Source organism: Canis lupus, chromosome 20 (assembly GCF_003254725.2).
Source record: "Canis lupus dingo isolate Sandy chromosome 20, ASM325472v2, whole genome shotgun sequence".
In the NCBI taxonomy this organism is placed as follows: Eukaryota; Metazoa; Chordata; class Mammalia; order Carnivora; family Canidae; genus Canis; species Canis lupus.
This window is the reverse complement of record NC_064262.1, coordinates 47193247-47218474: the sequence shown is the minus strand read 5'-3', so window position 1 is coordinate 47218474 and position 25228 is coordinate 47193247. Positions and strand designations below refer to the sequence as shown.

Sequence of the window (25228 nt, the reverse complement as noted above, 5' to 3'; positions counted from 1 at the left end):
CAGGAACCCCAGCTCAGAGTGACAGAGCCCATCCTTCCCTCCCCCAGGCAACAGCTGCAACGGGCTGGGGGTGTCTGTGTGGGTGCATGGAGCCCCTGCATCCACAGTTCCCACAGCCCCCCGCCCTGGCCCCAGCTGTTGGGGCTGCAGCTGTCCCTGCCAGCTCAAGCCCTGGGAACCACAAGGCAGGGGCGGGCAGGAGGAGGTGCTGACTTGTGCCAGATGTGGGGACTCAGGAAGCTGCCAGAATGGGGGGTGTGTGTGTGCAGAGGCAGGAAGTGAGGGGTGCTGAGTGTTGAAGGGAGGTCTGGGGCTGTGTGCCCAGATCCCAGGGTAATGGAGAGGGCAGAGGCAAGGAGGCCTGGGGCCATGGGTCTCCCTTGCCCTGATGTTGGGCATCTACCCCAGGTGGGAAGACATGCATGGTGCTCTGGTGAGAGAGGCCAAGGCCTGTAGCCCCTGCACAGCCAGCACTGGGTGCTGTAGGGATGGGGTGTGGGTTGAAGGGAGGAGCAGCTGGCACTAGGCATGTACTGCCCTGTCCAGCGTCCCCATCCCTGAGGGCTGTGTCCCTCGGGGGCGTGGCAGTCTAACTCTCCTGCCAGACTGGTCCGGGGTGTGTCTGGGTGTGAGCTGGTGGAGAATCGAGTGTGCTGGCAGGTGTAGGACCTCTGTGTGTGTGTGCGCGCGCGTGTCACAGATAGAGAGATGGGAAGAGAGAGATGGAGGGAGATAGAGAAAAACGGAGACACACAAAAAAGGCAACTAAAAGCAGGACAACACAGAGAGGGGACAGATGTCCAGAGATGGAGAGGAGACAGAACAAGTTGAGCTGGACAGGAGAATAGGACCACAGGACATGTGTCCCCTTCCTCAGTGGACAGACACAGAAGTTACCACCCCAGACAGGGGCCTCGAAATGCAGACTGTGGGACTCACCAACTGTGGGCCATGGGAGCCACGTGTGTATTCTTAAAGTACACGCGTGTCCAGATGCCTGTACCTTCTGTGTGCAGGCTGGAGCTGCTGTGGGCCCGAGCACGTGAGCGGTTTATCTGGGCACAGAGCTGTGCGTCTGTGTGGGACCAGCGCATTCCCAGGTGTGTCTGTGTATGGGTGAGGTGTGCCTGTCTGTCTGCGTGTATAAACCGGGTGCAGGCATGCCTTGAATCTGTGTCCGTGTGTGTCTGAATGTGTGCAGGCAACGTGCACGAAGCCTGGGGCCGGCGACCGGCGGGTGTGCAAGCGTGTCAGGGCGCAGTGTGCGTGCGTGTGTGTGCGCACGTCTCCATCCGCATGTGTGACCCAGAGCTGTGTGTGCGGGCGAGTGTGTGACAGGCCCAGTGTGTGCGCGCCGGGCCCGCGGGGGCGGCGGCTCCTGCCCGATCCTGCCCGGTCGGTCGGTCGCTCCCTCCCGGCGCCGAGCCCCACGGCGGCTCCCCGGGACCCCGGGCCGGGGCGGCTGGGCCCGCGTCCCTGATCCCCGGCCGGGCCTCCCTTGGGGGTGTGCGCCCCCGCAGCCCCCGCAGCCCCCGCAGCCCCCGCAGCCCCCGCCCGGGCCCCGCCGCCCGTCCCGCTTTGTCTGGCAGAGAAAGCGCGAGGCCGGCCCGGGGGGAGGGGGTGTCTAGACGGCGCGGCCATTGTCCCGAGCGGGGGAAGGGAGAGCGGGGCGGGGGAGGGGCGGGAGGGGCGGGGGGCCCGGCCGCGGGGGAGGGGCTCGGCCGGAGCCGACCGGCGCCCGAGCCGGAGGAGCACGTGGGCTGGCGCCCCCCGCCCCCGCTTTCCCTCCCCTCGCGGGGGCGGCGTCCAGGGAGGGAGCGGGGCCGCGGGCGGCGAGAGGGGCGCGGGCGCCGCTGGGGCTCGGGCTGGGGCTCGGGCTCGGGCTCCGGCTCCGGCTCCGGCTCCGGGTCTTGCGGCGCTCCGGCCTGAGAAGTTTTTCCCCGAGTTCGGAGCTCCGAGAACTTCGCGCCCCCTTCGCGTCCCCCGCCCGGCCAGGCCAGCCCTGGGTGTGTAGGGGGGCTTTTGTGCGAGGGGTCCCCAGCCTGGGGGTCCTGGGGCTCCAGTCGTGACCTTCCCAGGACTCCAGGCGGACGTGCGTTGGGAGCGAGCCCCAGACTCTTGGTGCCCCCGATCTTGCGCCCTTGATCCCCGCACCTCAAACTCCCAGTCCCTCATTTCTGGGTCCCTCGTCCCCAACTCCGATCGCTCCTGCGCCCCTATTCTGCGGACCTCGGGGCCCTGCCCCCTCCCCCATGGAGCCCCTGCCCCCCCCCCCCCCCGGGGGCTGGCACGCAGCCCCCGGGCTCCTGCGCTCCCTGCCCCTGCTCTGCTCCTTGGCTCCTAGGCCAGACCCCCAGCCCCAGACTCGGGGGGGCTTCAGCTGCTCTTACCCTCCCCCACCCACCCACCCAGTCCCGCCCGCCGGGTCCCAGTCCCTCACCTGCAGCCCCGGGCCCCGCTAGCAGTAGCAAGAGGGGCAGCGCCCGCACGGGCGGCAGTGGCGGCGGCGGCGACATCGGGCGACGGCGGCGGCGGCGACCCCGGGTCCCCGGCCCCATGGCGGCCAGCCGCGACCCTCCCTCCTCCCTCCTCCCTCCTTCCCTGGGCTCCGGGCGCGTCCCGGGCCAGCCTCCGCGCCGCCAACTTCGCCGAAGTGAGGCTGCCGGGCCGCCCCGCCCCCAGCCCTGGGCTGCTCGCCCCGCCCCGGGGCCGGCCCAGAGCTCCCCCGCACCCCCCCTACCGGCCTCCCGGGGTCCCATGCCCACCCTCCACCCACGCAGCCTGGGACCCGCAGACCCGCAGAAATTCAGGCGGGCGGTGCAGTGAAGCATGGGCTGACCCCGCAGTGACAGACACGCCGGCTTCGTGAACACCCGGGCTCCCAACACGCACTCAGAGCGCGGGCACACACAGAGCCGGGGCACAAACACAGACCTGCAGATACCCCAAAATCGAGGGCAAGCACGTCCTGAGAAGCTCATGCACACACAGCCACCATACACAGAGGCAGGCGCATTCACAGAGCTTCATGGGGACTTAAAGCACAGAACACAAACCCAAAGCTCAGGCCCAGCCAGGCCTTGAGCCTGTCGCAGCATTCCCAGCCTCAGACCTTAGACACACATTAGGAAGGAGCCTCAAGCATGTGGGCAAACACACACACACACACACACACACACACACACACACCTTCTTACTCTCAGCTCTCCTAGAAAACTCTTTTCCACTCTGTGTGAACTCCAGAGGTCCACCCCAGGCCCCAGCACCACCCAAACCCTACACAGCTTTGCTGTTCAGCCTTGCTCCATTTGATCAGCTGCCTTTTCCAACATCAGTCATGCTACAAAGCCGCGGAGCAGCCCACTCTGTCTCTGTGGCGATAATGGGGACCCCAAGAGGCCCCAAGCCCAACCCTGGAGGGGCTCTCACTCTGGGGAAGAAAAAGCTGGACACAGACCCTCACCCGCCACCCCCAGCACCGCGGGTTCAGAGCTGGGCCAGAGAGAGGCGTAGAGTCTGGGAAGGGCATCTAGAGGGGTTGGTGAGGGCTCTGCCTGAGGGTAGTTACTTATTTGTTCATTTATTCAACAAGTAAGTATAAAGCTCTGGCTCTATGTCTGCCTTGTTCCAGGGGGTGGGGGTAGGCCTTCCTCCCCCTGAAAGGGCTCCCCAGAGGAGGGTCGAGCAGTGCTCAGCCAAGAAGGATTAATTAGAGGGAAAAATCTAACAGCAGAGACACAGGCCTGCACCCACAGGAGGAAGCAGAGAAAGGAGGAGGAGTGGACAGGCCAGGGGTCACACTAGCTAGGAGGAGGAGAAGGACAAGGAAGCCAGGCTGTCCCCCTGGTATTTGGCTTGGGGGTGAGGCTGCAGGGTTGGGGAATGGTTTGGGGATGAGGTGCTGAAGCCATGGGGCCTGGGGATGCCCTAAGAGCAGCTGAACACTGAGGCTAAGCCATGGTGGGAGAGAGTCACAAGGGTACCCCGAAATCTTCAGGCAACTCTTAACCTTTTTATTTTAAAATAATTTCAAACGTAGAATAGCGTAATTTCCAGGGTACCTGGGTGGCTCAGTGGGTTGAGTGACTGCCTTTGACTCAGGCCATGATCCCCAGAGTCCCCAGATCGAGTCCCACTTTTGGCTCCCTGCTCAGGGGGGAGACTACTTCTCCCTCTGCCCCCTCACTCTGCTCATGTGCTCTCTCTCACTCTTTCTATCAGATAATTAAAGAATACTGTAGGGGCAGCCTGGGTGGCTCAGTGGCTTAGCGCCGCCTTCAGCCCAGGGCCTGATCCTGGAGACCTGGGATCGAGTCCCACGTCGGGCTCCCTGAATGGAGCCTGCTTCTCCCTCTGCCTGCGTCTCTGCTTCTCTCTCTTTCGGTATGTGTCTCTCATGAATAAATAAAATAAAATCTTTTAAAAAATTTTAAAAAAAGAATACTGTAATTTCCATATGCCCTTTGCCCAAATTCACCAACTCCTTCCACATTTTGCTACATTTGCTCTATAATCATATATATGTATACGGACACACACACACTCCCTCTCTCTCTTTCTCTCTCTAGGTGCCTTTTTAAAAAATGTTTTAAGTTTTTATTTATTTATTTATTTAGAGAGAGCCTGTGCATGCAGGGGGAGGGGCAGAGAGAGAGGGAGAGAACCCCAAGCAGACTCCCCACTGAGCACCTCTCACCTCACCACCCAGAGATCACGACCTGGAAAGCAGAAATGGAGAGTCACATGCTTAACCAACTGAGCCATCCCGGTGCCCCAATGTGCCTTTTTGTTTTTGAGAGCAAGTTGTGGACGCGCTGTTCCTTTCCCCCCTAAAACGCCACTGCGTGTTTCCTGAGAATGAGGGCATTCTCTTACCCAAACAGACCGCAGCTGTCAGCCTTAGTCTATGTTCCAAGTTTTCTGTTGCCCCAATAGCATCCTCTATAGCATGTCTCTTCGCTGGTCCAGGATCTAATCTCTGACCATGTGCTGTATGTAATGGCCATGTCTCTTCATGTCCTGTAATCTGAATCCGTTCCTCCGCTTTTCTTTGTCTTTTGTGATATCAACATTTTTTTAAGAGTTGAGATCATCCATTGTACAGAATGTCCCCGAGCAGGCCAGCCTGCTGGTTCCTCTGGACCAGCTTCAGGGTTTGCGTGTCTTTCTGCAGAACCACAGAGGTGATCGCTGGTCCCCGCCCCCCGCCACCCCCCCCCCCCCGCCTCGTTTCCAGAGGTACCTGACATTAGTTCCCAACATCGGTGATGTTACACTTTGATCACTTGAGTGAAGTTGGCCAAGTTTCCCCTACTGTTGAGGTAGCATTCTCTTCCAATCCCTCTTTCCTTCCCTCCTCCCATAATAAATCGATATCAGGGGATGACTTGGTTGGTTAAATGTCTGCCTTTGCTCAGGTAATGATCCCAGAACTCTGGCCCCACATCAGGCTCTGCTCAGTGGAGAGTCTGCTTCTCTCTGGCCTTCCCCCTGCTTGTGCTTGTGCTCTCTCTCATAAATAAATAAATAAATAAATAAATAAATAAATAAATAAATAAATAAATAAATTTTAAAAAAATCAATTTAAAAAATAAAAATAAATTGATATCAATATTATGTGGGGAGATATTTTGAGACTATATGAATTTCCTGGTCCCCATCAAACTTTCACCTGCTGGTTTTGGCAGGCACTGATGTTTTCCTCTGAGGTTTTTTAAAAAATTGAGCTAAAATTCACATACCACAAAATTAACTACTCACCATTTTAAAGCGTACAGCTCAGAGACCTTTAGTACAGCCATCATCACTATCTACTCCCAAGATGCTTCCATCACCCCTAACGGAAGCCCTGTCCCCAAGGGTAGTCACTCTCCAGCCCCCTTCCCCAGCCCTTGGCAGCCACCACTCTGCTTTTTGCCTCTGTGGATTTGCCTGTTCTAAACATTTTGTGTACATGGAATCAGACAGTGGGACCTTTTGTGTCTGGCTTTTTTCACCCAGAAAAGTGTTTTGAGGTTCCTCCGTGTATCATTATTATTATTATTTAAGGTTTTGTTTGTTTATTCATGAGAGACACACAGAGAGAGGCAGAGACACAGGCAGAGGGAGAAGCAGCCTCCCTGCAGGGAGCCTGATGCAGTACTCGATCCCAGGACCCTAGGATCACGCCCTGAGCTAAAGGCAGATGCTCAGTTACAGAGCCACCCAGGTGTGCCTGCATCATTCTTTCTTATGGCTAATATTCCACTGAGCGGCTATACCATACTTTGCTTCTCCATTCATCCATTAATATGTTGGATGAGTTTTAAATGCTGGAAGAGGAAGAGGGAAAGGAGGCAGAAAGTTCTGTTAGTGAGAAAGAAGAAGCATGAAGAGCCTAGGGTGGAAGTTGAATGGCCGGAGCCTGGCATCAGAGATGCCCCCCGGCTGAGGCTGGCATAGATGGGCCAGCCCCTGGGGCCAGGAACTGAGGCTGCTCTGCCCCTCCCGTCTTCTGGATGCGGCTCCCACGGGGAGGGAGTATCTGCCTATCTTATGGTGACTTGCTGGAGGCTTTCTAGGGGAAGAACTGACATTAGAACCCAGGTCCGAGTGACTCTGGGCCACGTGGAGTGTGAGGGGTGGGGCGGGGCAGAGCTGGGGATTGGACAGCAAAAGACAAAAGTTGCACAAGATGGGGCACAGCCTGATTCACAGTGAGTGTGCTGAGTCAACAGGCCCTTCGGCAGGTGCTGCTGCAGTCCCACCCTGTGCCCATCACCCCAGGAGGAAATCCAAGCCCCCCCCCCCCCCCCCGCTTTGCCTTCAGAGCCCTCAGACTGGCTGTACCCTCTCCAGCCCTCCCCCCATCACACTGAGTCAAACTCCCTCTCACCCAGCAGGCCTTGCGCCCTCATGGCCTTTGCCCAGGTCTCCCTGATGCTGGGACACCCAACTAGTTAAAAGGACCCTTTTGCTTCCTCCCCCAGCAGGAACTCACAGCAAATGCATTCTCTTCAAAAATGTATCTTCTTCTGTTAGAGGAAATGCTCTGCTAGTTCCCACACATGTCACCCCTTTGCCGACATTGGTCCTTCTTTCTGGCCTGCCTTCCAGCACCCCCTGCCCATTCCTGTACCTGCAGAACTCCCATTTATTCCTCAAGGTTCCAGCTCTAGGAAGCCCTCCCTGCTCCTCCAGGCAGAGCTCCCCTGGGCTTTCCCAGCACCCTCCTGCTCTCTCTATCAGCCTTATCCATAAGGAGCTGGGATATCGATGTCTTGCTCTGTATCCCCATCTAGACCGAGAGCTTTCCAGGAACCAGGCATCACACAGCATGGTGTGGACACAGAGAGGGTGACATGGGAGGGTTTGGTGGCTCAGAAATTGGCTGAAAGTGTTAGGATGCCCCGTTTAGAAGGGCTGCCACAGGGGGCCCAGACCACCTCTTCAGTACCATTCTAGAGGTCTGGGGGTCCAGAAAAGGGCTTGGGGGTCCAAGAATAAAGGTAGGGGCTTCAGGAGGTGGGCTAGCTCCAACCCTGACCTATCTGAGAAAGGACTTTTTGTGGAATGGATGTCCTATGAGGTGATGAGCTCCCCATCAGAAAGAGCAACCAAGGAATGTGGACTCACATTTTGCGAGACAGGAAGTCTAGAGTCTGTGACTCTGCTGATCTGGTGGCCTCCGGTCTAGGGCAGAGACAGAAAGGGAACAATAATAGTGAAAACACAGGCCAGGCCAGCATGGGGGGAGTGGGCACAAGAGAAAGTCTAGAGTGCCTACTGTGTGTCCATCCCTTTCTGAAGTCCCCATGACTCAGCCAGCAGAACGTGGATTCCTGGCTCCGGCTTCCTGCTGCCCTCCAGCCACAGTGGCAGAACCAGCCCAAGGTGTCAGGACCCTTGGGGGACAGGGTAGTCTGGAGCAGCTATTCCCACAGCCTCGCAGTGGGCTGCCACACAGTTCCCGATGTGGTGGGGGTAGGGGTGAGCTTGAGCCCTCTCCCCTGCCCCTGCCGGCCCCCTTGGCCCGGAACTGCATTTCTCCTCAATGAGCTCAGTCCCCAGGGACACAGGACCTGGGGCCAGGCCAAGACACAGCTGCTGGGCCCAGGGTTGATGACCGGGAACCTGAGAACGTGCCCTTGGCTTCTCCTCCCGGGACCACAGTCCTGCCTCCTGCATCAAAGCTGGGGCCAGGCCCTCATGCCCAGGCAATGGGCCAATGGAGCCCGACAAGAACCAGGAGGGATGAGGGCTGCTGGGTGTGGGCCCTGGGCAAGGGTGGGATGCTGGACTCCAAGGCCATCGGCTGTAGACCCAACCAGCAATTTTGGCCACTGCGTCCCTAGGGCCGTCTCATACTCCAACCCTCTATGACTCCCTGCTGCCAAGAGTGACACCAGCCTTGCCTTACCAGCCTCACTTCTGTCTCCCAGCCCTCCCAGTCTTGGCACAGGTTACACAGTTGGGAGCACCTTTCTCATACCCTGAAGGTTCACCTTCAGGCACCACTTGGCAGTTCACTCAGACTCTCCAGCGCTTCTCACCTTCATTCATTCATTCATTCATTCATTCATTCAACAAACCTTACTGACTACCTACTTGGTGGCAGGCCCCATTACGGGCAGAGGTGACAAAGACAGAGCTGTTTCCTGACCTGTTGGGGGAGACAGACCAGAAACAAGAAGGTAGACAAATAAGAACCGTTGAGTGTGACATGAGAGAAGGGGGATTTCAGTGTCGGGGGGGCAGGACAGGCCTCTCTGAATCAGGGGACATTGCAGCTGAGACCTGGAAGAGGAGAGGAGCCAACCAGGAGCAACATAGGTAGAGGGAATGGCAGGTGCAAAGGCCCAGACGAGGAAGGGACAACTGGATGAGAGGAGCTGTGAGGAAGCCAGGGTGTCAGGCGCAGAGTGAGCAAAGGGAGGGAAGTTGAGGGAGATGATGCAGGCCAAGTCTCAAGGGGCCACAGGGCCCTGCATTCTAACACAGGCACAGTGGCTGCCACTGGAGGCTTTCTGCAGGGAGAAGCTGATCTGGCTGAGGTTGTAGAAGACCACTCTAGAAGCTCTGCCTTCTTCTCTCCCAGGGAGTCGTCCCTGAGGCTTTACACCGTCTCCTCTGGGGTCCCATGGCCTCTTCACTCCGTGTGATCCTTCCTGGCTCTCGGTCAGATTCTTTTTTTTTTTTTTTTAAGATTTTATTTATTATTTGAGAGAGAGAGCGGGCGAGAGAGAGAAAGAACAAGAGCTAGGCAGGGGGATGCGGGTGGAGGGGTGGGGCAGAGGGAGAAACAGACTCTCCGTGGAGCAGGAAGCCCGACTCAGGGCTCGATCCCAGGACCCTGGGATCATGACCTGAGCCCAAGGCCAGATGCTTAACCAACTGAACCTCCCCATCAGATTCTGAGCTCTGTGGGCATCTGTCTTGCTTGCTGCTGAATCCCCAGTGTCCAGCATAGAGCTGTTTCACAGTAGGTGAAATAACTGCCAGTCGAGTGAAAGGATACACCCAGTTCACTCATTGCAGAGCAGGAACCCAGGAGCTGGGGCCTGAGTGTGCCCGGTGCCGGCCCTTGAGATGTCCCCATTAGATCAGCGCTAGGTCAGAGGTAGGCCTGGGGGCTGGTGGGGCTTCTTGGAAGAGAGGGGGTGAGACCTGAATATGGAAGAGTGAAGAGAAGGGATCTCCCTTCACCTGAGAGGCTACAGGCTCTGCAGCTCTGGACAAGTGAAAGGGGAGGCCACCCCCCCACACACGCCTTCTGGAGGCAGTGGTTTCCCTGTCTTAAGACCCCCATTGGGTGGGACATCCACTGGATGCCTTGGCCTCATAGACCCTGGGCTCAGACCACTCTAATCTTCCACGTCCATGACCTTAGCCCAGACCCCATCTCCTCCTGCTCTGATGTCCCCAGCCTGTCCTTGGCTCCCTAGCCCTTGAAGCTTATCCTCCTTCCCATAAGTATGGCACCTGTCCCCCCTACCTGTCTTCCTGATCAGAAAAGGGGAATGCCTCCCCAGGGCTTTTCTTTTTTCCTTTTTAAAGATTGTATTTATCCATTCATGAGAGACACACAGAGAGAGAGAGAGAGAGGCAGAGACACAGGCAGAGGGAGAAGCAGGCTCCATGCAGGGAGCCCATGTAGGACTTGATCCCGGGACCCCAGGATCCTGCCCTGGGCTGAAGGCGGCGCTAAACCATTGAGCCACCGGGCGTCCCTCCCCAGGGCTTTTCATTACCTCTTCCCTTGGCCACGGAATGAGGTCTGTTCCACGATAAAGTGAAGTTCACAGGAATCCACAACAAATGCTCATCTCACGTTCCCCCACCCCCCTTACTCTGTCCCCTGCTTCTGCTTGGCTTCATTCTTCCCCTTCCCCACTCCACTCCGTGCCCCCGGAGGCTGACCTCTACAGGCTGCATCAATGGACTGCCTTGTCCTCTGGCTTCCAGGTGGGTTTGGCCAATAGGAGGCACCGGCAGAAGATGAAGCCGAAGGAGACAATGGGATATTAATCCTGCATCCCTTCCCATAGGGCCACCTCAGCTGGGTGCACCCCTGACCTAAGGCCCTGTCCGCATAAACCTATCCTTGGATTCTAACGTCCTTCTTTTCCCTTGTCTGGTCAGGGGGGTCTGAGAGATGGTAATGGCGCCCCATAGGTGCTCACCCCTTTGGTTTCCCCAAACCCTGCCCACTCTATCTATATGCTCCCTATAGCAAACCTGCCTCAAATTACCCCATGTGAATGTGCCACTCATTTCCCCTAGGCTCACAGCTGGAGGCCCCATGCTTCCCTCCCCACTTCTGCTTAAGGGGGCTCAGAACATCCACGTCCTGTGTCCTTGGCCTCCACTCTCAGAGGCTGACTGTTATGTGGCTCAGTCCTCTCCATCTGTCAGCTGTGACACCATGGGCTGAGCCCCTCCTGCTTGACACCCCACCACCACCACCACTGCCAGCACTGCCGGGGCACCACGCTTGCCTGCTTCCCCTTCTGACTGTGGTTTCTTTGCTCTGCTTGTCCCTTAGATGTTGGAACCGCAAGGGCTCAGTGCCATCTTGTCTGCTCTGTTCTGGGGAGACTTCATCCTCGCCCAGCTTCAGCACCCCCCTGTCCCGCCACACAGACAGTGGCTTGGCCATCTTTGTCTTTAGTGCACAGAAGCATCTAGGTCCTTGCACCAGGGATCCAGGCCGCTTACTTAGATTGAACATGCCCCGAACCTGCTTCTGGCCTTCCCTTCGTATCTGCTCCGCACCCAGTGCCTGGGTTTGGGCCTCATCTTTTATTGCCCGAACATGCCCATCCTTCTTCCGGGCCTCCCTCTCAGTCTCCCCCCTCTGGCCCTGCCGCCTCACCAGTCCCCGAGTAAGACCCTGAACACATAGATCTACCCAGAACCCTCCCTGCCGGCCCCCATCGCGCTGGGTATCAAGCTCCCCGCCCCGTGTCTGAAGTCCTCCGCAATCCCACTGTCTTCCCAGTCTCACGGAACACTAACTCAGCTGCGCGTGGAGGTTTGCGTGAGTTGGAGCACATCCTTGCAGGGTTTGGCTCCAGGGCCACCTCCTCCAGGGAGCCTTCCCTGCCGCTCCCCAGGTAAGCGCCCCGTTCCTTAGTCCTCTGGAGCCTGGCTCCATCTCCCCGCCGCTCCTCTGCTGCTTGGCTAAAGGCGTGGAGCTGGTGGTAGGGGCGCATGAACGAGCGAATGACTGACTGAACGGCTGCACGGTGAAGGCTGGTCCCGAGACCGAGACCGGGGCTCAGAGCGGGCAGAGCGAGTCGCCGGGCCTGGGAGGGGCCTGGGCGCGAGCCGCCCGCTCCGAGACCTCCGAGACCTCCGAGTCCCTTCTCCCGCTCCAAGGGTTGCGCGCGCCGAGCCCTCGGCCGGGAGAAAGGCGCGCCCGGATTGGCTCAGGCCGAGGGAGGCGGGCTCCGGCCGAACCACGAGTCCCTATTGGCCCACGAGCCAGGACTCTGCCCAATCACCGCATTAATCCCCCCCAGCCCCAGACTCCGACTCCCTCCCGCCTGCGGCCGAGGAGGAGGGAGACGGCGCCTTCCAGTTGCCCTGGTAACCGTCAGCGGACCTGTCGCCCCGGCAACTGTCCGAGGCCTCCCGTCAGCCTTCGCCTGGGCCCCTCCAATCACCCAGACAACCGCTACCCGTTCCGGTCGACCATCAGCCCTTCCCCCGTCACCCTGGCAACCGTCGCCTCACCCACCGGCCCCTGGACACACACACCATCCTCGTCCTGCTCGCAGGCCTTCTCGCCCCAGACCCCGAGGTCGCGGGGTCCCCTTCCCCTCCGGCCCATCTCCTCGCCCCTAGGGGGCACTGCTCCCATCCTGGCGGGGGCGGTGGGGGGCGGGGTGGGCGAGGCGCCGGGGCCGGCTCCCCTGGGACCTAACGCGCCACCCCGTGCACAGGCTCTGCATGGCCCCCGGCCTGTCTCCCCGCTCACACTCTTGCGTGGGACTGTCCAGCCACAACAGGGAGCTTTTCAGAATGCAAGCCGTGTCTCTCCCCTGCTGAAAACTCTCGTCTGGCTCCCCTTGTGAATCGAATCCAAACTCCTCGCAGCCCCTGGAGGACTGGCTGTGGCTTCTTCTGCCTCGCTCTGCCCTGGCAGCTACTAACCTCCACGTTGTCGCTCTAGTGGCCTACATCTGCTTATTTCCGCCTCTGACCTTCCCACTCCCCGAAAAGTGTGTCCCCCAACTAGGGAAGCCTTTCCTGAGCCCTCATACACACACACAGCTCTCTATGCCTGTTGTGTTGACTCCACAACTGGGCCTAGCTCGGTTCCTGACATGCAGAATAGATGAGAGGACGTTGGGGGATGACTGGGAGGCCGGCGTTAGCCAGGCAGGCCCATCCCAGACATAAGGGAATGTGTTTCTGAGGTTGCTGGTCCCCAGAGAGATTCATCATGCAGCAGGTCATGACACTGCCCCCAAAGGCCAGGCAAAGGCTGGGGAGACTGAAGTGCTTTCACCAGCCTGGGGCTGTGTGGTTCACCCTCTCCTTGTACCACCCTCATCTGGAGGCTGGAGCTAAAGACCCCAGGAAGAATCAGCAGAAACTGTGACTAATTTAGAGAAGATTCCAGGGGCTGGTCCCTTCCTGTGCCAGTCCAGGATCTCACGCATCCATCCTAACGGAGCCTAAAGCTGTTTTTCCGTGGATCTGAGACAGGGATCCCAGGGATCCTTCCCAGGCAGCAGCAGAATTCAAGCTTACAAGGCCTGGAGTCACAACCAGGAGGAAGCCCGTGGGAGCTGCTCAGGGCCCGGCTAGACTGGAATCCAGACACCTACCTGTTTGCACGTGGGGAGCTGGTCAGGAGCCAGGTGTGGATGCGTCTATTCTAGGACTACCCTCGTCAGCACTGCCCAACTGCTTGCTTTGTACTTGAGGTATGGCCAGAGTGACTGAGGAACTGAATTTTTAATTGATTTTAATTAATTTGCATTTAAACTGAAGCAGCCAGATGTGGCTGCCAGTTACCCTATTAGACAGCAGCATTTGGCTGAAGACTCAGGTTGGAGAGGAAAGTCAGGGATGGGGGTGGGGGGGCTGGAGTATGTACATGTTGGAGTATGTACATGTCAGAGTACATGGTTGGTGCTGCTCTGGGGGCTGAGGTTGGCAAGAAGAGTGAGGCCCCGGGGAGGGGGAGGTAGGGCCCTCCGCAGCAAGCTCCACAGAGGACAGGTGTACCAGGGTTGAAGTGCTTGTTCACATGCACACACACTCATACCTGTGTGTGAGCCTCTGGGTTGGTGTGCCCGAGGGCATCCACCGACACCCCTGTGTGCAGCCTAGGAGTCCACGCCCTGTTCAAGATCCGGATCCAGAGCCCACTCTGGTATGTATGTATGTTGTGTGGGCTCCCAGGGGCACGCAGGCCAGCAAGCAAGAGCCACTAGTCCAGAAGGTCTCGCAAGAAAGCCCACATGTACTCGTGCATCTCCTCAGGGTTGCTCTGTGGGATCCAGTGTCCCACGCCTGGCAGGATGTGGGCCTCCAGCCGGCCGGGCACAAAGCGACTACTGATGGCCCCTACCAGCCCCTGCTCGAAATAGGGGTCCTTCTCTCCCCACAGCAGCAGTGTGGGTGTGGCCAGCTCCTGGGGCTCCAGGGGGAAGTTCCTAAGGCCAAGACACAGACAGGCAGAAGAATGCCCGGCCCCACTCCCTGCCCCCACAACTCTCCCCGGCTTTCTGCCCCGGGTCTGGTCTCACCTGAAGAGGTTTCGATAATAGTTGAGGGGCCCAGTGAGACCACTGGGCTGTGAGAAGTGGTAAAGGAAGGCCTCAAGCTCACTGGGGGTTAAGTGTGGGATGCCTCTCTTGCGGTGTGTGAGGGTGCTCTTCAGGATCTGGGTACATAACAGGACTGTGGTTTCAGTACCCAGCCTGCCCGCCCCAACCCACTACCTTCCACCTACCACCAGGCTTTGCCCTACTGCACCTGGAAGTCAGACATGGACAGTAATTTCTCAGGCAGCCAGGGAAGCTGGAACAGGAAAATGTAGTTGGAACGGAGGAACTGCCCAACGTGGCGCACAGAGTAGTCTGGGGGCAGGGGAAAGGCAGATGTGAGGCCTGGGCCTAGGGTGGCCCCAGACCCCTGCATTCCTGTGGGTACCCCGGTTAGCTGTGCAGACTTGCCAGCATTCAGGAATGTCACTGCTGTCTGCCTGAGGCCGTGAGGACACCTGACACTCCTCCTGGCCTGGGCATCAGCTTCCCTCCCTGCCGAGGAGGCCCACAGAATGGGGGCACCTCCCTCTGTAGCTCCCAAGAACCACTGGTGTGCTTCCCTTGCCCAGGCCTGGATGCATTTCAACATTTACTGAGCACCTATTGGGTGCCAGGACCTGTTTAAAACCCTGGAGACACAGCAGTAAATGGAACGGACAAAGACTCCCTTGCCCCCAGGGAGCTGACAGTCTAGAGACAGAGACAGAAAAGCAAAAAAGAGGGAGGGAGACAGAGAGAGAGAGAAAGAGAGAGAGGAAAGAGGACCATGTCACTATATCACTTTGACTATGATACTGGGAATTAGAATTAGGTGAGATGGCATCTCATGCTATTGTGGTTGCTTACTTATCTATGCCTTCCTTGCCGGAAGAAGTATTTAACCTCTCTTGCCTCAGTTTCCCCCAACTGGACCATGAAGATAATAACATTTTCATATGCTCAGGCACCTATGTAAATTACCGCATGCAAGCTCCTTGTCAGAGCAATGGTTACCTGTAAGTGCTTCAAGAAATGTGAGTCACTCCTAAGTGTATTGTCATTCACTGCGGATTGGGAGTGTCATGGGTGTCTCTAGGCCCTGGAGTGTTGACTGGTGGACAGGGAAGCACAGACACAGACACATGCTCCTTCACACAAGCATATCCCAGCGTCCTGGGCTCCCCAACACACCTTGGTACACAGACATGGGAGCAGCGCTGACAATTACCATCCGCTCGACCAGGGATGGGTAGTAGATGGAAAAATTCCAGGCGAGGAGCCCACCCCAGTCATGGGCCACCAGGATGCACTTGGAATAACCTGGGGGCGGGGGCGGTCAGAGGAACTGGTATGAGTGAGATGCCAGGGAGAGGCAGGGCAGGGTGAGGGAGACAGGGCCTGGGAAGGGAAGTAGCCCCACCCAGGCCCAGGATGACATCCTGGATGTCTGTCATCAGCAGGTCGATGGTGTAACAGTCTACATCCCGAGGCGCATCGGAGGGGCCGTATCCCCGCAGGTCCAAGGCCACCACGTGGAAACGGCTCTGGAACTCCCAAAGCTGGTAGCGCCAGGAGAACCTGTCAGGCGAGTGAGGAGGGAGGGTGTCAGGGTCCCCAGGCTGCACCTCCACCGTTTCCCCAGCAGGGGCCTTTGGCGACCCCATCTTCCTGCTCTGGGCTTCCCAGAATGAAAGATGGGGGGACCCCCAGGCCTAGGGCAAGGTCAGCTGCACACTGGATCCAGGGTGGCCTCAACACCAAGACCTCTTTGTCCCATCCCTCCAGGCCCTCCTCCTGAAGACCCCTGTCCTGGAACACCCCATCTCTGTGCTTTGGGCCTCCAATCTACACAGCCCCAGAGCCTGCCTCCCAGATGCGCAGGTGGTTGGCTCCACCTCCATCCAGCCCGTGTGCCCCGGGACCCTGGGCTTCAGACCTACCAGTTCTCGGGGAAGCCGTGTAGAAACAGCATGAGGGGCCCGTTGCCCCGTCCAGCAGAGACATAGTGCAGGCGCAGGCCCGAGCTCTGGCGGAGGGCACAGTCAGACCTGGGGAACCCCTCCTCGCTAGGCCTCAACACCCCGGCCACGAGCGGTCCCAGATTTGGGTTCCTGCTCACCCCGCCCCGGCCCCACAGGGCCCGACCCCCGGGCTGCTGAACCCCAAGCCCCAAGGGCCACCCCCGACCCGCCACGCCCCTCCCTCCCCCGGCGCGCGGGCTCACCTTGAGGGTCAGGAAGCAGTGTTCGCCCAGGGTGGGGTTGCTCAAGCAGGCGGGTGGGGTGCGCCGGGGGCGCCCGCAGCAGCCGCGCCGGGGCCGGCACAGCACGTGTGTGAGCGCGATGCAGCCGTAGACGGCGGCGGCCAGCAGCGCCGCGGAGAACACGAGGCTCCACATGAAGGCGCGCAGCAGCTTCAGGGTGAGGCGCGACGGCGCCAGTAGCGCTGTCACCACCAGCTCGGGCATGTCGCCGCGACCCGGGACGACTTGGGCGCCGCCTCTGGGGGTGTGCGCGGGGGGCGCCTGCGGCAGCGACGAGGCGGGGCCGGGGCTGGGGGGCCCACCGCCTTTGGTCTGGGGCCCCTCCGTGCCTTCGGGGCTTGAGGACGGCTCCGAGAGAAGAGGCGGGAGGCTCAGACCGAAACCGCCGCCGCACACGACTCACCTAAGTGCCAGGTAAACACCTGGGCGCGACGGCGACGGGGAACAGGATGGATGGGGTGCGGGATGGAGCCTGGAGAACCGGGCTTCGGAGGCTGGGATGCGAATTGGGGGCGGGGCCTAGGCAGGCCGGGGCGGGGCTTAAGGACGGGGGCTGCCCAGGAGGGCTCCCGCCGCCAGTGGGTGGGTACCTGAAGATTGATACGCGGGGGGATTGCTATGTGGACTAACGGGGGGGACGGGGTGACCCGGGTGAAATGGGCGGGGCCTGGAGCGAAGGGGCGGAGCAGTGCGCGGTAGGGGCGGCCTACGAGCCAGGAACGTGGACCCACCTTGGCCGTGGAGCGGGGCGGGGGCGGGGCTTAGGTGGGGGGCGGGGCGGGGCCTAGGTGGGCGGGGCCTAGAGCTGGGCGGGAGAAGGCCCGAAGCCCCGCCCCGAGGGTTGGGTGCGAGCGCTCGGCCAATAAGCTGGGGGTCGGCCTGGATCCGGGCCAATGAGATGGGGGCGGGGCCGGAGCCGAATATGGCGCGGCGGGCGGGCCCGGAAGCGGAAGGAGGGGGACAGGTAGTGCCTCGGCTGCGATTAGGAGGGAGGCGCGGGCGGCCGCCGCAAGCCGAGGCGGCCTCGGGGGCCCCTGGCGCCGCCCTCCGACAGCGCCCCTTCCTGGAGCGCGACCCTGTCCTTAGGCTGGCTGGGAGCGACCTAGCAGCACCCTCACCCAGGCCTGGTTCCAACGGCGGGTCCTGCAGCGGCGACCCCGCGCCGGCCTCCTGTTAGTCCGGTGGCCCCATCGTCGGCCCGCCCCCGCGCGGCTGTGATTGGAGGGCGGTGGTCCTTGACGTGCAGGCCCGGCGGCCAATAGGCCGGTGTTGAGACGGGGGACTCCGCCGGGGCGACCAATGAAGACTCGGACTTCCAGAGGGCCGGCCGGGCCCGGGAGCCCGAGGACCGGGCGGGTCGAGGCGCTGGGGCCCTGTGCCTGGAAGAGGAAGTGCGCAGGGTCGGGCGAGAGGCCGCACCGGGCGGCTCCCTCCGTTTTGCAACCTGCCCGCAAGATCCTGAACATCTCAGTCACTCATCGTTGAGCCCGTAGAACACCCCTATTAAGTGTGGGTACCATGATCACATCCCTGCATGACAGACCACGAGCCTGAAATTGGGGGAGTAAGTCATTTGCCTAAGGCCACACAGCTTGCTGAACAGGGTTTACAGAAGAAAAGCAACCACCCCAGGCCCCGCCTCTCCTCCCGTCCAGAGGCAGCCGTCCGGATGCTTCCGCGGGTTGCCCAGGTATCTCGCTAGGCGCTCACGTAGCTATTTCTTGGCCAATTTGGGGCACGACGCACCGCATCGATTCCGTCTCCCCACCACTGGCCCGGGCCCTACCCGTTCTTAGTTCTCCTATCGGTTTCCTCTAACTTTTAAGCACTACACTCCTTCTTTTCGTCACTGCTAACCTTACCTCTGTATTGTTAAAGCTGCTAAACATTACTGTCCTGGGACCATAATTAAGTCTGTGGGTTCCTACTTACAGGGGAATGGCGGTTTATGTGGTTCCGCCTCAGTAAACAATTGATCTCAGCGTCGGGTAGAGGACTGTGATTACATGGCTTGTATTGTACAAAGCTTTATTCTCCCTTACTTAGTACCTTTCTTTTCTTGTGCGATTAGCCTGTATCATAGCTTTGGTTTCTTTTACACTTCCCATCAAATCAGTTTTCCAACTACTGGATGACCCCGGTATCCCTCCCAAGTCCTCTGTAATCTGGCCGCATGGCTAGTGGGTGTCTGGGGATGTCCCTTCTTCCGCTGCTACACAAAACTCTCACCATCCCCCTGCCCCAGCTGTACCCTCAAACAAAAAGACAGCAGTAGTCACAGGATGGTAATTTTATATTCAGTACAAATGTTTATTTTTGCAATGAGAACTGCACAAAAAAAAAAAAACCTTTAGTATATAAGTGAAAAGTCTACGAATTCCCTTCTACAAATGTCTAAAGTGTTTAATACAAGTCTCAGATTCACTGACATAATTATTGGCCAAGCGATCCGTGCATACAGTACAGTGGGGGCTTGTACACACCTCTTACTCTTGTATAGGACTAAGATTTCTAGTACTGTGGGAGGGAGTGGGAAATGGCCAGAGAAATTAAATAGTAGATCCAAGTTCTAATTACAACCCAGTTAGAGAAACACCCATCAGGGAGGTGTGGAGAGGGCCATGGCAGAGTTAAATCTTTAGAAAAAAGGTGCAGACAAAACCATTTCTCCAGCTAAACAGTCGGACCTGGCCTAGGGGAGTTACCCAACAAAACACGGAACAGAAATGAGGGGGTGGGAAGAGATGGAAGAAACCCCAAAGAACCTAAACGTAAGTCCCACTAGAACCAGCACAGTGGCACGAGGAAGTGCCTGCTGTCAGGGTGGAGGCAGGGTCAGGGAGGCAACTGGGGCTGGCTGGATGCCTGAACTATACCTTGCCCGGAGATTTCGCAGATCCCAAACACAAGATGATACAAGGGCTTTTGTGGTTGAAAAACAGGAGGATATGGGTTAATAAACAGTGCTAGGAAGGTTTCAGTTTGCGGCTCTGCACACATAAATGATATACTTTCATCTTACATCCTAGGGGCCACCGGAGTACTGCCCTTGCCCCATGGCACACTGGTGGGCACCCAGACAAGGGCGGCAGGGCAGCCACATGGCAGGCTCTCTTGGGCAGGAATGTGTGTGTGCGTGTCTACATGCATGGGAGGGGAGGATCCTACTGGGGGTGGGTACACTTATCTAAGAACATCTGGTTAACCCTGAGCTTAAATGAAAGGAGTAGTTAAGGTAGAGGCAGGCAGGGTGGGAGAAGCGGCCCAAGTCCTCTGGTGAGTGGAGGACCAGGATGGAGGAGGGCAAGGGGAAGAATACTGTCTGGAGTTTGACCAGGTTCTGCTGGAGCACGTTACCCACCTAAGAAGGCCAGGGTCCACAGGAAGAATGGGTACCTAGGCTCCCTGTCACAGCTTCAGCTTGGTCACAGGAGATGGGCCTAGGTGGCCCCTGATGGTAACTCTTGTACAAAGGTGGTCAGGGATCCGGGGGGAGGGGGGGGGAGGAGAAAGGGGGGGCTGGGCCTAGCCTAGGCAACAGGTGGTTCACAAAGAAATGTCAGGAAGACGCCAGCATTAAAAAAGAGAGATGTGTTTATTCCATGATCAGTACAGACCAAATGCATATTCACCGTATGAAAGTCAAACCAGTCAGTGACTCCAGAGTTTGGCCAACACTGAGGCACCAGCGTCGTGGTGTAGAGTGGGTTCTCATGGCACACGTAACCTCACCAAGGGCTCCAATTATAAAATTAAAAAAAAAAAAAAAAAAAAAAGCGGGGGAAGGGGCAGCCGGCTGGTCGGGCTGGGTGGGGAGCCTCTACCTCGGTAGTCTGTGGCTCCCCAGCCCCCGGAGCCCGCCTCATCCCCTGGCCCTTCCTTTCCTGGTAAAAAACAACTCAAACAGATTTGACATTAAAAACAAACAAGGGGGGGGAAGGGAAAAGAAAACATGGCTTTATAATTAAAAATAGACTAATAAAGTTTGAAACTGAGTAAAATATAGGCAGGGTTTTTTTTGTGTGTTTTGTGTGTTTTGTTTTGTTTTTTGTGGGTTTTTTTTTTTTTTTTTGAATTTTTTTACACCAGTTTGGTGGAGTCACCAACAAACTTCAAACAAAGATATGCCAACTATGTTCACTACACAGTACAGCCACGGTCACACACTACCCACAGCGCGGTGGCAGCCGCCGCTCAATGAGGAGACGATCACACCATTTCGGAGATAAGCAGTGCCATTGTGTCTGGAGGAGAAGAGAGAATTAAAAATAAAATAGAATCCAACAAAAAAATATATATATAGAAAAAAAAAAAACAAAACAAAACCCAGAAACACAGGTGGGAAGGAACTGACTTTGGTTGGTGGCCTCACTCACTGGGCGAGGCCGGCCCACACACGCGCGTGTGACAGTCACCTCGCTCCAAATTGCCATGGACACACACACACCTCCACGGCACTATTCCCTTTTGCACAAGCGAACACTTACGGAGAGCGGCTCTCGATTAAAGGCTTGTGGGGGGAGGGAAGGGGTGGGGTCTGTTCAAGGCAAAGTCAGTGCCAGCAAGGGGGTGGGCCAACGCCCTCGCCCGCCTCCAGCTCGCTCGGGCCTGCCCTGGCCTCCTGGGAGCGGGCGGTGGTGGCTGGGGTGTGGGGGAAGGACTCCTGGTGGGCAGGATGTCACGAACGTCACGTTCTCGGGGACAGAAAACCAGTCACGGTGGCGGCAGCAACAATGTCCTGTGTATACTGTGTAGACATTTGGCGGAGAGCAGGGCCTCTGCCCCGCACGCGGGGACACACGGCTTGGGTCTGGCCGGCACTTGCTTGTGGAGAGGCGTGCTGTGAGCTGACGTCCTGTGAGGGGGTGGTGGGTGGCGGGACGTCCGGCTGGCTGTAAGGCAGACAGGCTCTGCGATCCTCAGCTGCCCGTCAGGCCTGCCCCGGGCATAGCATGCAGGAGGGCCAGGCCCGGAGACACCCCCTTGCCGCTGCTACCACCTCCACTGCCGCCCCTAACACTATGGAGAGTCCATGTTTTGCCAGAAAATCAAAGTCAGAAGTCACCTAGGTGCTCTCAGAAAAGATTTTCTTCAAATATTGACAATAGATCACTCTGGAAATTCATGTCAATGGTAGCTGCCATCTGGAGTGGAGAGAAGGGAAGGAGGAGTGAGTAAGACTAGGTGCCTGACCCCCGCTACGGCTTCCAAGCTCTCCCCACAACTTCCAGCATAGGCCATGCCCTCAGGGCTCACCCCCAGAAATCTCCAGGCACTGGGACTGAGCCTGAACCACCTGGGAGGCCCTGAGGCCCACACAGCACAGTTGAGCAGGAGTCCTGTCCCAAGCACCCAGCCTCTGGGCTCCCTGCTCTCCCTACCTCTCAGGGAGTGGCTGCCTTCACCCTAGGTTCCCAGTCCCCTTTCTAGCTCCTCCAAGAGTGGACCCCCACCCAGAAGTCCCTCCTTCCCCACTCACCGCTTCCCGGCGTCTTCGCTCCTGCTCCCGCTTTCGGGCCAACTCCCTCTGCTGGTCCAGCATGGACTGGGGCTGGGAGCTCTGGGCCTGGGGGGCTGCGGCGGCGGCCACAGCGGCGGCCTGCTGCTGCTGCTGCTGCTGCTGCTCCTGCCGCTGCTGCTGCTGCTGTTCCTGGCGCCGGCGTGCCTCCTCATGGGCTCGCCGGGCCTGCTCCAGCGCATCCTCATCCTCTCGGCTCCTGAGCAGAGCAGAGCAGAGCAGAGCTGCTGGTCAGCACAGGGGCAGCACCGGCGCCAGAGGCCCCACGCTGCCTGCGACCCCAGCCCACCTCATGCGCTCCTGCCGAAGCCGCTCCTTCTCCTTCTCTGCGTGCTCGGCCTGTGCCTTCAGGGCCTTCTCGCGCTCCTCCTTCTCCCTGGCAGCGCGGCGAAACTGCTCGAAGCTGTCACTTGAGGACTTGGCTGTGGAGGACGGGGTGGTGGGATGCTTCTGTACCAAGCTAGCCCAGGAGCCCATGTTCTTGATTTTCAAGTCCTGCCAGGCAGAGAAACCACACGGTGGGTGAGGGGCCCTGCCGAGTCTGGAGTGCTTCCAAGAGGCCCAAAGCCTGGGGATACCCCCCGCCCCCCGACACACAAGGTGCCACCCTGGCATGGGGACTCACTGTTCCTACCTTTTTGGGTGCAACTGGCGTCTTCGGCTCCTGTTTCTGTTTGTCCTTGTCAGGGGCCCCTGGTGGGGGTGCGTTCTGCTCAGGGGGCCTGATCACAGGCCTCCCGACGTCCACAGGCTTCATCTCGGGCCCTGGAACACAAATAGCTTGTGGGCCTGGGCCAGGGCCAGGGCTCATTCCCCTCTGCCCTCAAGCCTAGTGGGGCAGAATCAACCAGTCCACAGAAAGCTCCCGTCCACAGCAGACCGGGGGGCAGAGAGGACACTCACGTTGGGGCAGGTGAACAGGCGCCTTGATGCTCTCTGGGTGTTTAGGGGGCTCTGGCCGCAGTGAGGGGCTGAAAGGCTCGCTGCGAATGATGGGTGAGTGGATCTTCTCCTCCTTCACCACCACCAGGGGCTGGGGCTGGACCACAGAGGCCGCACGCAGCTCCTGGGATGGCACAGAGATGGTGGCCGGTGATGCAGGCAGGTGCCTCTGGCACCCACCCGCACCTGGCCCTGGGGGCTATGGCCCAGCCCTGCCTTTTACCTGCTTCTTAGGCTGAACATTTTGCTGGGGTGGCGACTGGTGAGTCAGGCTCTGGAACGGTGGCATCTGGGGGGAATGTATCATAAGCGGGGAGGGGGCTTCTCGGAGGTGACCTAGGAAAGGGGACAAGGAGTACGTCAGCAAGAATTCATGTGGAGGCCACTGGCCTGAGTCTGGCCAGGCACCACCCTAAGCTGGGGGGAGACCCAGAGTGGCTGAGCCCTGGGCACCTGAGGTCCCTAGCTCAGTGTACAGCAGGGCTTCGTGGAGTCATGAGCTGAGTCCTGGTGTCTGATGCCCCTGTGTATCAGAATCATCAGGAATCTCTGAGAGGTGTAGATCCCGATGTATTTGGTCACAGGTAAGGTCTGGGCCTGAGTACTTTTTAAAATTTCTCCAATGTTTCTGTGGCACAGCGTGGGTTAAATACAAGGAACACCTGTCACCTCACAAAACAGATAGCCCGGGCTCCCAGCTGTCCCTCTATGTCCCTCCCAGCCTGCGTGGATGAACACTTTGGGACTCGGGCCAGGGCCCCAGGAGACCCTCCCCACACAGCTCAGCCTGCAAGCCCCACACAGAAGGGAGAGGCAGAACTGGCCTGCCCCACAGCAAGCTGGCAGAGCAGGTCCTCAGGCTTGTGGCTCTTACAGGAACTGGGCCAGCCCATCCACCCTCCTCAAACCAAAGGCGGGCGGAGGTGGGGTGGGGGGTGGAGACATAGGCAGCCACAAGGCAGGAGCCTGAGAAGCTCCAGCAAAGCACTGAAGTCTGACACCTCAGCCTCACTGGTGAGAAAACAGCCCTAGCTCACAGTCCCCAAGTCCTGCCTTCCATTCTTCTGCCTACTGTGGCATGGAGACATCCTCCTGCTTGAATCCCTGACAGGTTCTAGCCAGCTCCAGCACGGGACAGGTCACAGCTGGTCACAGCTGTCCACAAAATAAGGCCACCTCTCTGCAGTGCCCTTGCTCCTGGTCCTGCCCTGTGCCTCGCACTGAACCACCTAACCCAAGCTCTGCAGGCAGGCCCTTCCACTGACCTCTTCCAGGCCGGATTCCAACTGCTGTCTGCCAGCAGAGACACCAACACCCTTGGCCCTTCACCAGTCCCCTGGGCCTGGCATAAACCACAATGCCCTAGGTACAGTGGACCCTCCCTGCCCTTCTCTCTAGAGCCAGAACTCGCCCCTAACCCCAGAGAAGCAAAACAGCTGCTCAGAGACAACATGGTGGCGAGGACCAGCCCATGTCCTGCACCTTGGCTGCCAGCCCTGGTGTTAGGAGCCCCAGTCCAGGCCTACGGATCTGCAGGCACATGGCTGTGATAGTCTCCTGTCTCAGGTGGCTCCCTCAAGCAGCACCCGCTGAGGCTTGACCTGGGTGAAGGCAGATCCTTGGGTCTATGATTCGTAGGTTATCACCCGCCTGCCAACAGCTTCACCCACCAGTAGCTTGAGGGGAGGCAAAGTGGCTTAGGGGTCGTGCCTGCAATAGGGTAGTGCCTGCAATGGCCCAGGTGCCCAGGGATGCACCTCCTTTTGGCTCAAAGTTCCTAGCTGCACTCCAGCCTAAGCCATTTCCTGTGACCCATCCCAGGCCACAGTGGCTCAGTGAAGGCAGGCCTGGGGACTCACAGTATAGGTGGCTAGAGGAACACGTGCCACCCGGAGTACTAGCTCTACTGAAGATATCTCCTGTCCTGACCATCACTGTCCCCCCCACCTCACCCCCGAGAAGCCTGGCCTTCCTCAAGGGTGAAAACAGGCACAGCTGCACAGCTGCTGGGACCAGGACCAGCACCAGCTTTTCCCAGGGAGGGCAGCCAGCTGTTCTTGGCTCAGAGCATCCGATGATCCATTTGGCACCCAGCAGCTTTTGCTAGGTTTCAGAGCAGTCACAGTCAAAGATCAACAGCCTTGTTGTTCAATTTGCAGGCAGCACCTGCGCTCCCTAGCCAGGATACGTGGTCTGTGCTGCCAAGTCCAGGAGCCTCAACCCCAACCCTCACATGTCACCACACCACGAGGCACTGACTGG

The 25228-nt window shown here is 58.5% G+C and overlaps 3 protein-coding genes across 4 annotated transcripts in view; all 3 read right to left on the bottom strand.

Moving 5' to 3' along the window:
- NOTCH3 (notch receptor 3) overlaps positions 1 to 2624 on the bottom strand; it is a 33218-nt gene extending 30594 nt beyond the window's left edge. The window contains exon 1 of the mRNA XM_025457841.3: positions 2441 to 2624. Coding sequence (XP_025313626.3) covers positions 2441 to 2558 — 118 coding nt within the window. The 5' untranslated portion in view covers positions 2559 to 2624. The remainder of the gene's footprint in view (positions 1 to 2440) is intronic.
- A 10815-nt stretch (positions 2625 to 13439) lies between these two features.
- EPHX3 (epoxide hydrolase 3) lies at positions 13440 to 17864 on the bottom strand. 2 transcript variants are annotated; one of them, XM_025457843.3, is made up of 8 exons: positions 17625 to 17864; positions 16468 to 16854; positions 16184 to 16269; positions 15664 to 15821; positions 15435 to 15563; positions 14473 to 14576; positions 14244 to 14380; positions 13440 to 14150 (listed from the first exon to the last, which is right to left on the bottom strand). In XM_025457843.3, exons 2-8 carry the CDS (start codon positions 16708 to 16710, stop codon positions 13925 to 13927), a joined length of 1083 nt encoding a protein of 360 aa, XP_025313628.3. In that variant the 5' UTR covers positions 16711 to 16854; positions 17625 to 17864; the 3' UTR covers positions 13440 to 13924. The 2 variants fall into 2 exon arrangements, with proteins under 2 accessions (XP_025313628.3, XP_035558389.2); XM_035702496.2 differs by having other exon boundaries at positions 16468 to 16928; positions 17625 to 17687.
- Positions 17865 to 20082: 2218 nt separating this feature from the next.
- BRD4 (bromodomain containing 4) overlaps positions 20083 to 25228 on the bottom strand; it is a 93946-nt gene continuing 88800 nt past the window's right edge. Inside the window, exons 16-21 of the mRNA XM_035702495.2 lie at positions 23190 to 23302; positions 22928 to 23090; positions 22659 to 22789; positions 22314 to 22519; positions 21986 to 22223; positions 20083 to 21650 (exon numbers count right to left, since the gene is read on the bottom strand). Of these exons, the coding sequence (XP_035558388.1) occupies positions 21582 to 21650; positions 21986 to 22223; positions 22314 to 22519; positions 22659 to 22789; positions 22928 to 23090; positions 23190 to 23302 (920 nt within the window). The 3' untranslated portion in view covers positions 20083 to 21581. The remainder of the gene's footprint in view (positions 21651 to 21985; positions 22224 to 22313; positions 22520 to 22658; positions 22790 to 22927; positions 23091 to 23189; positions 23303 to 25228) is intronic.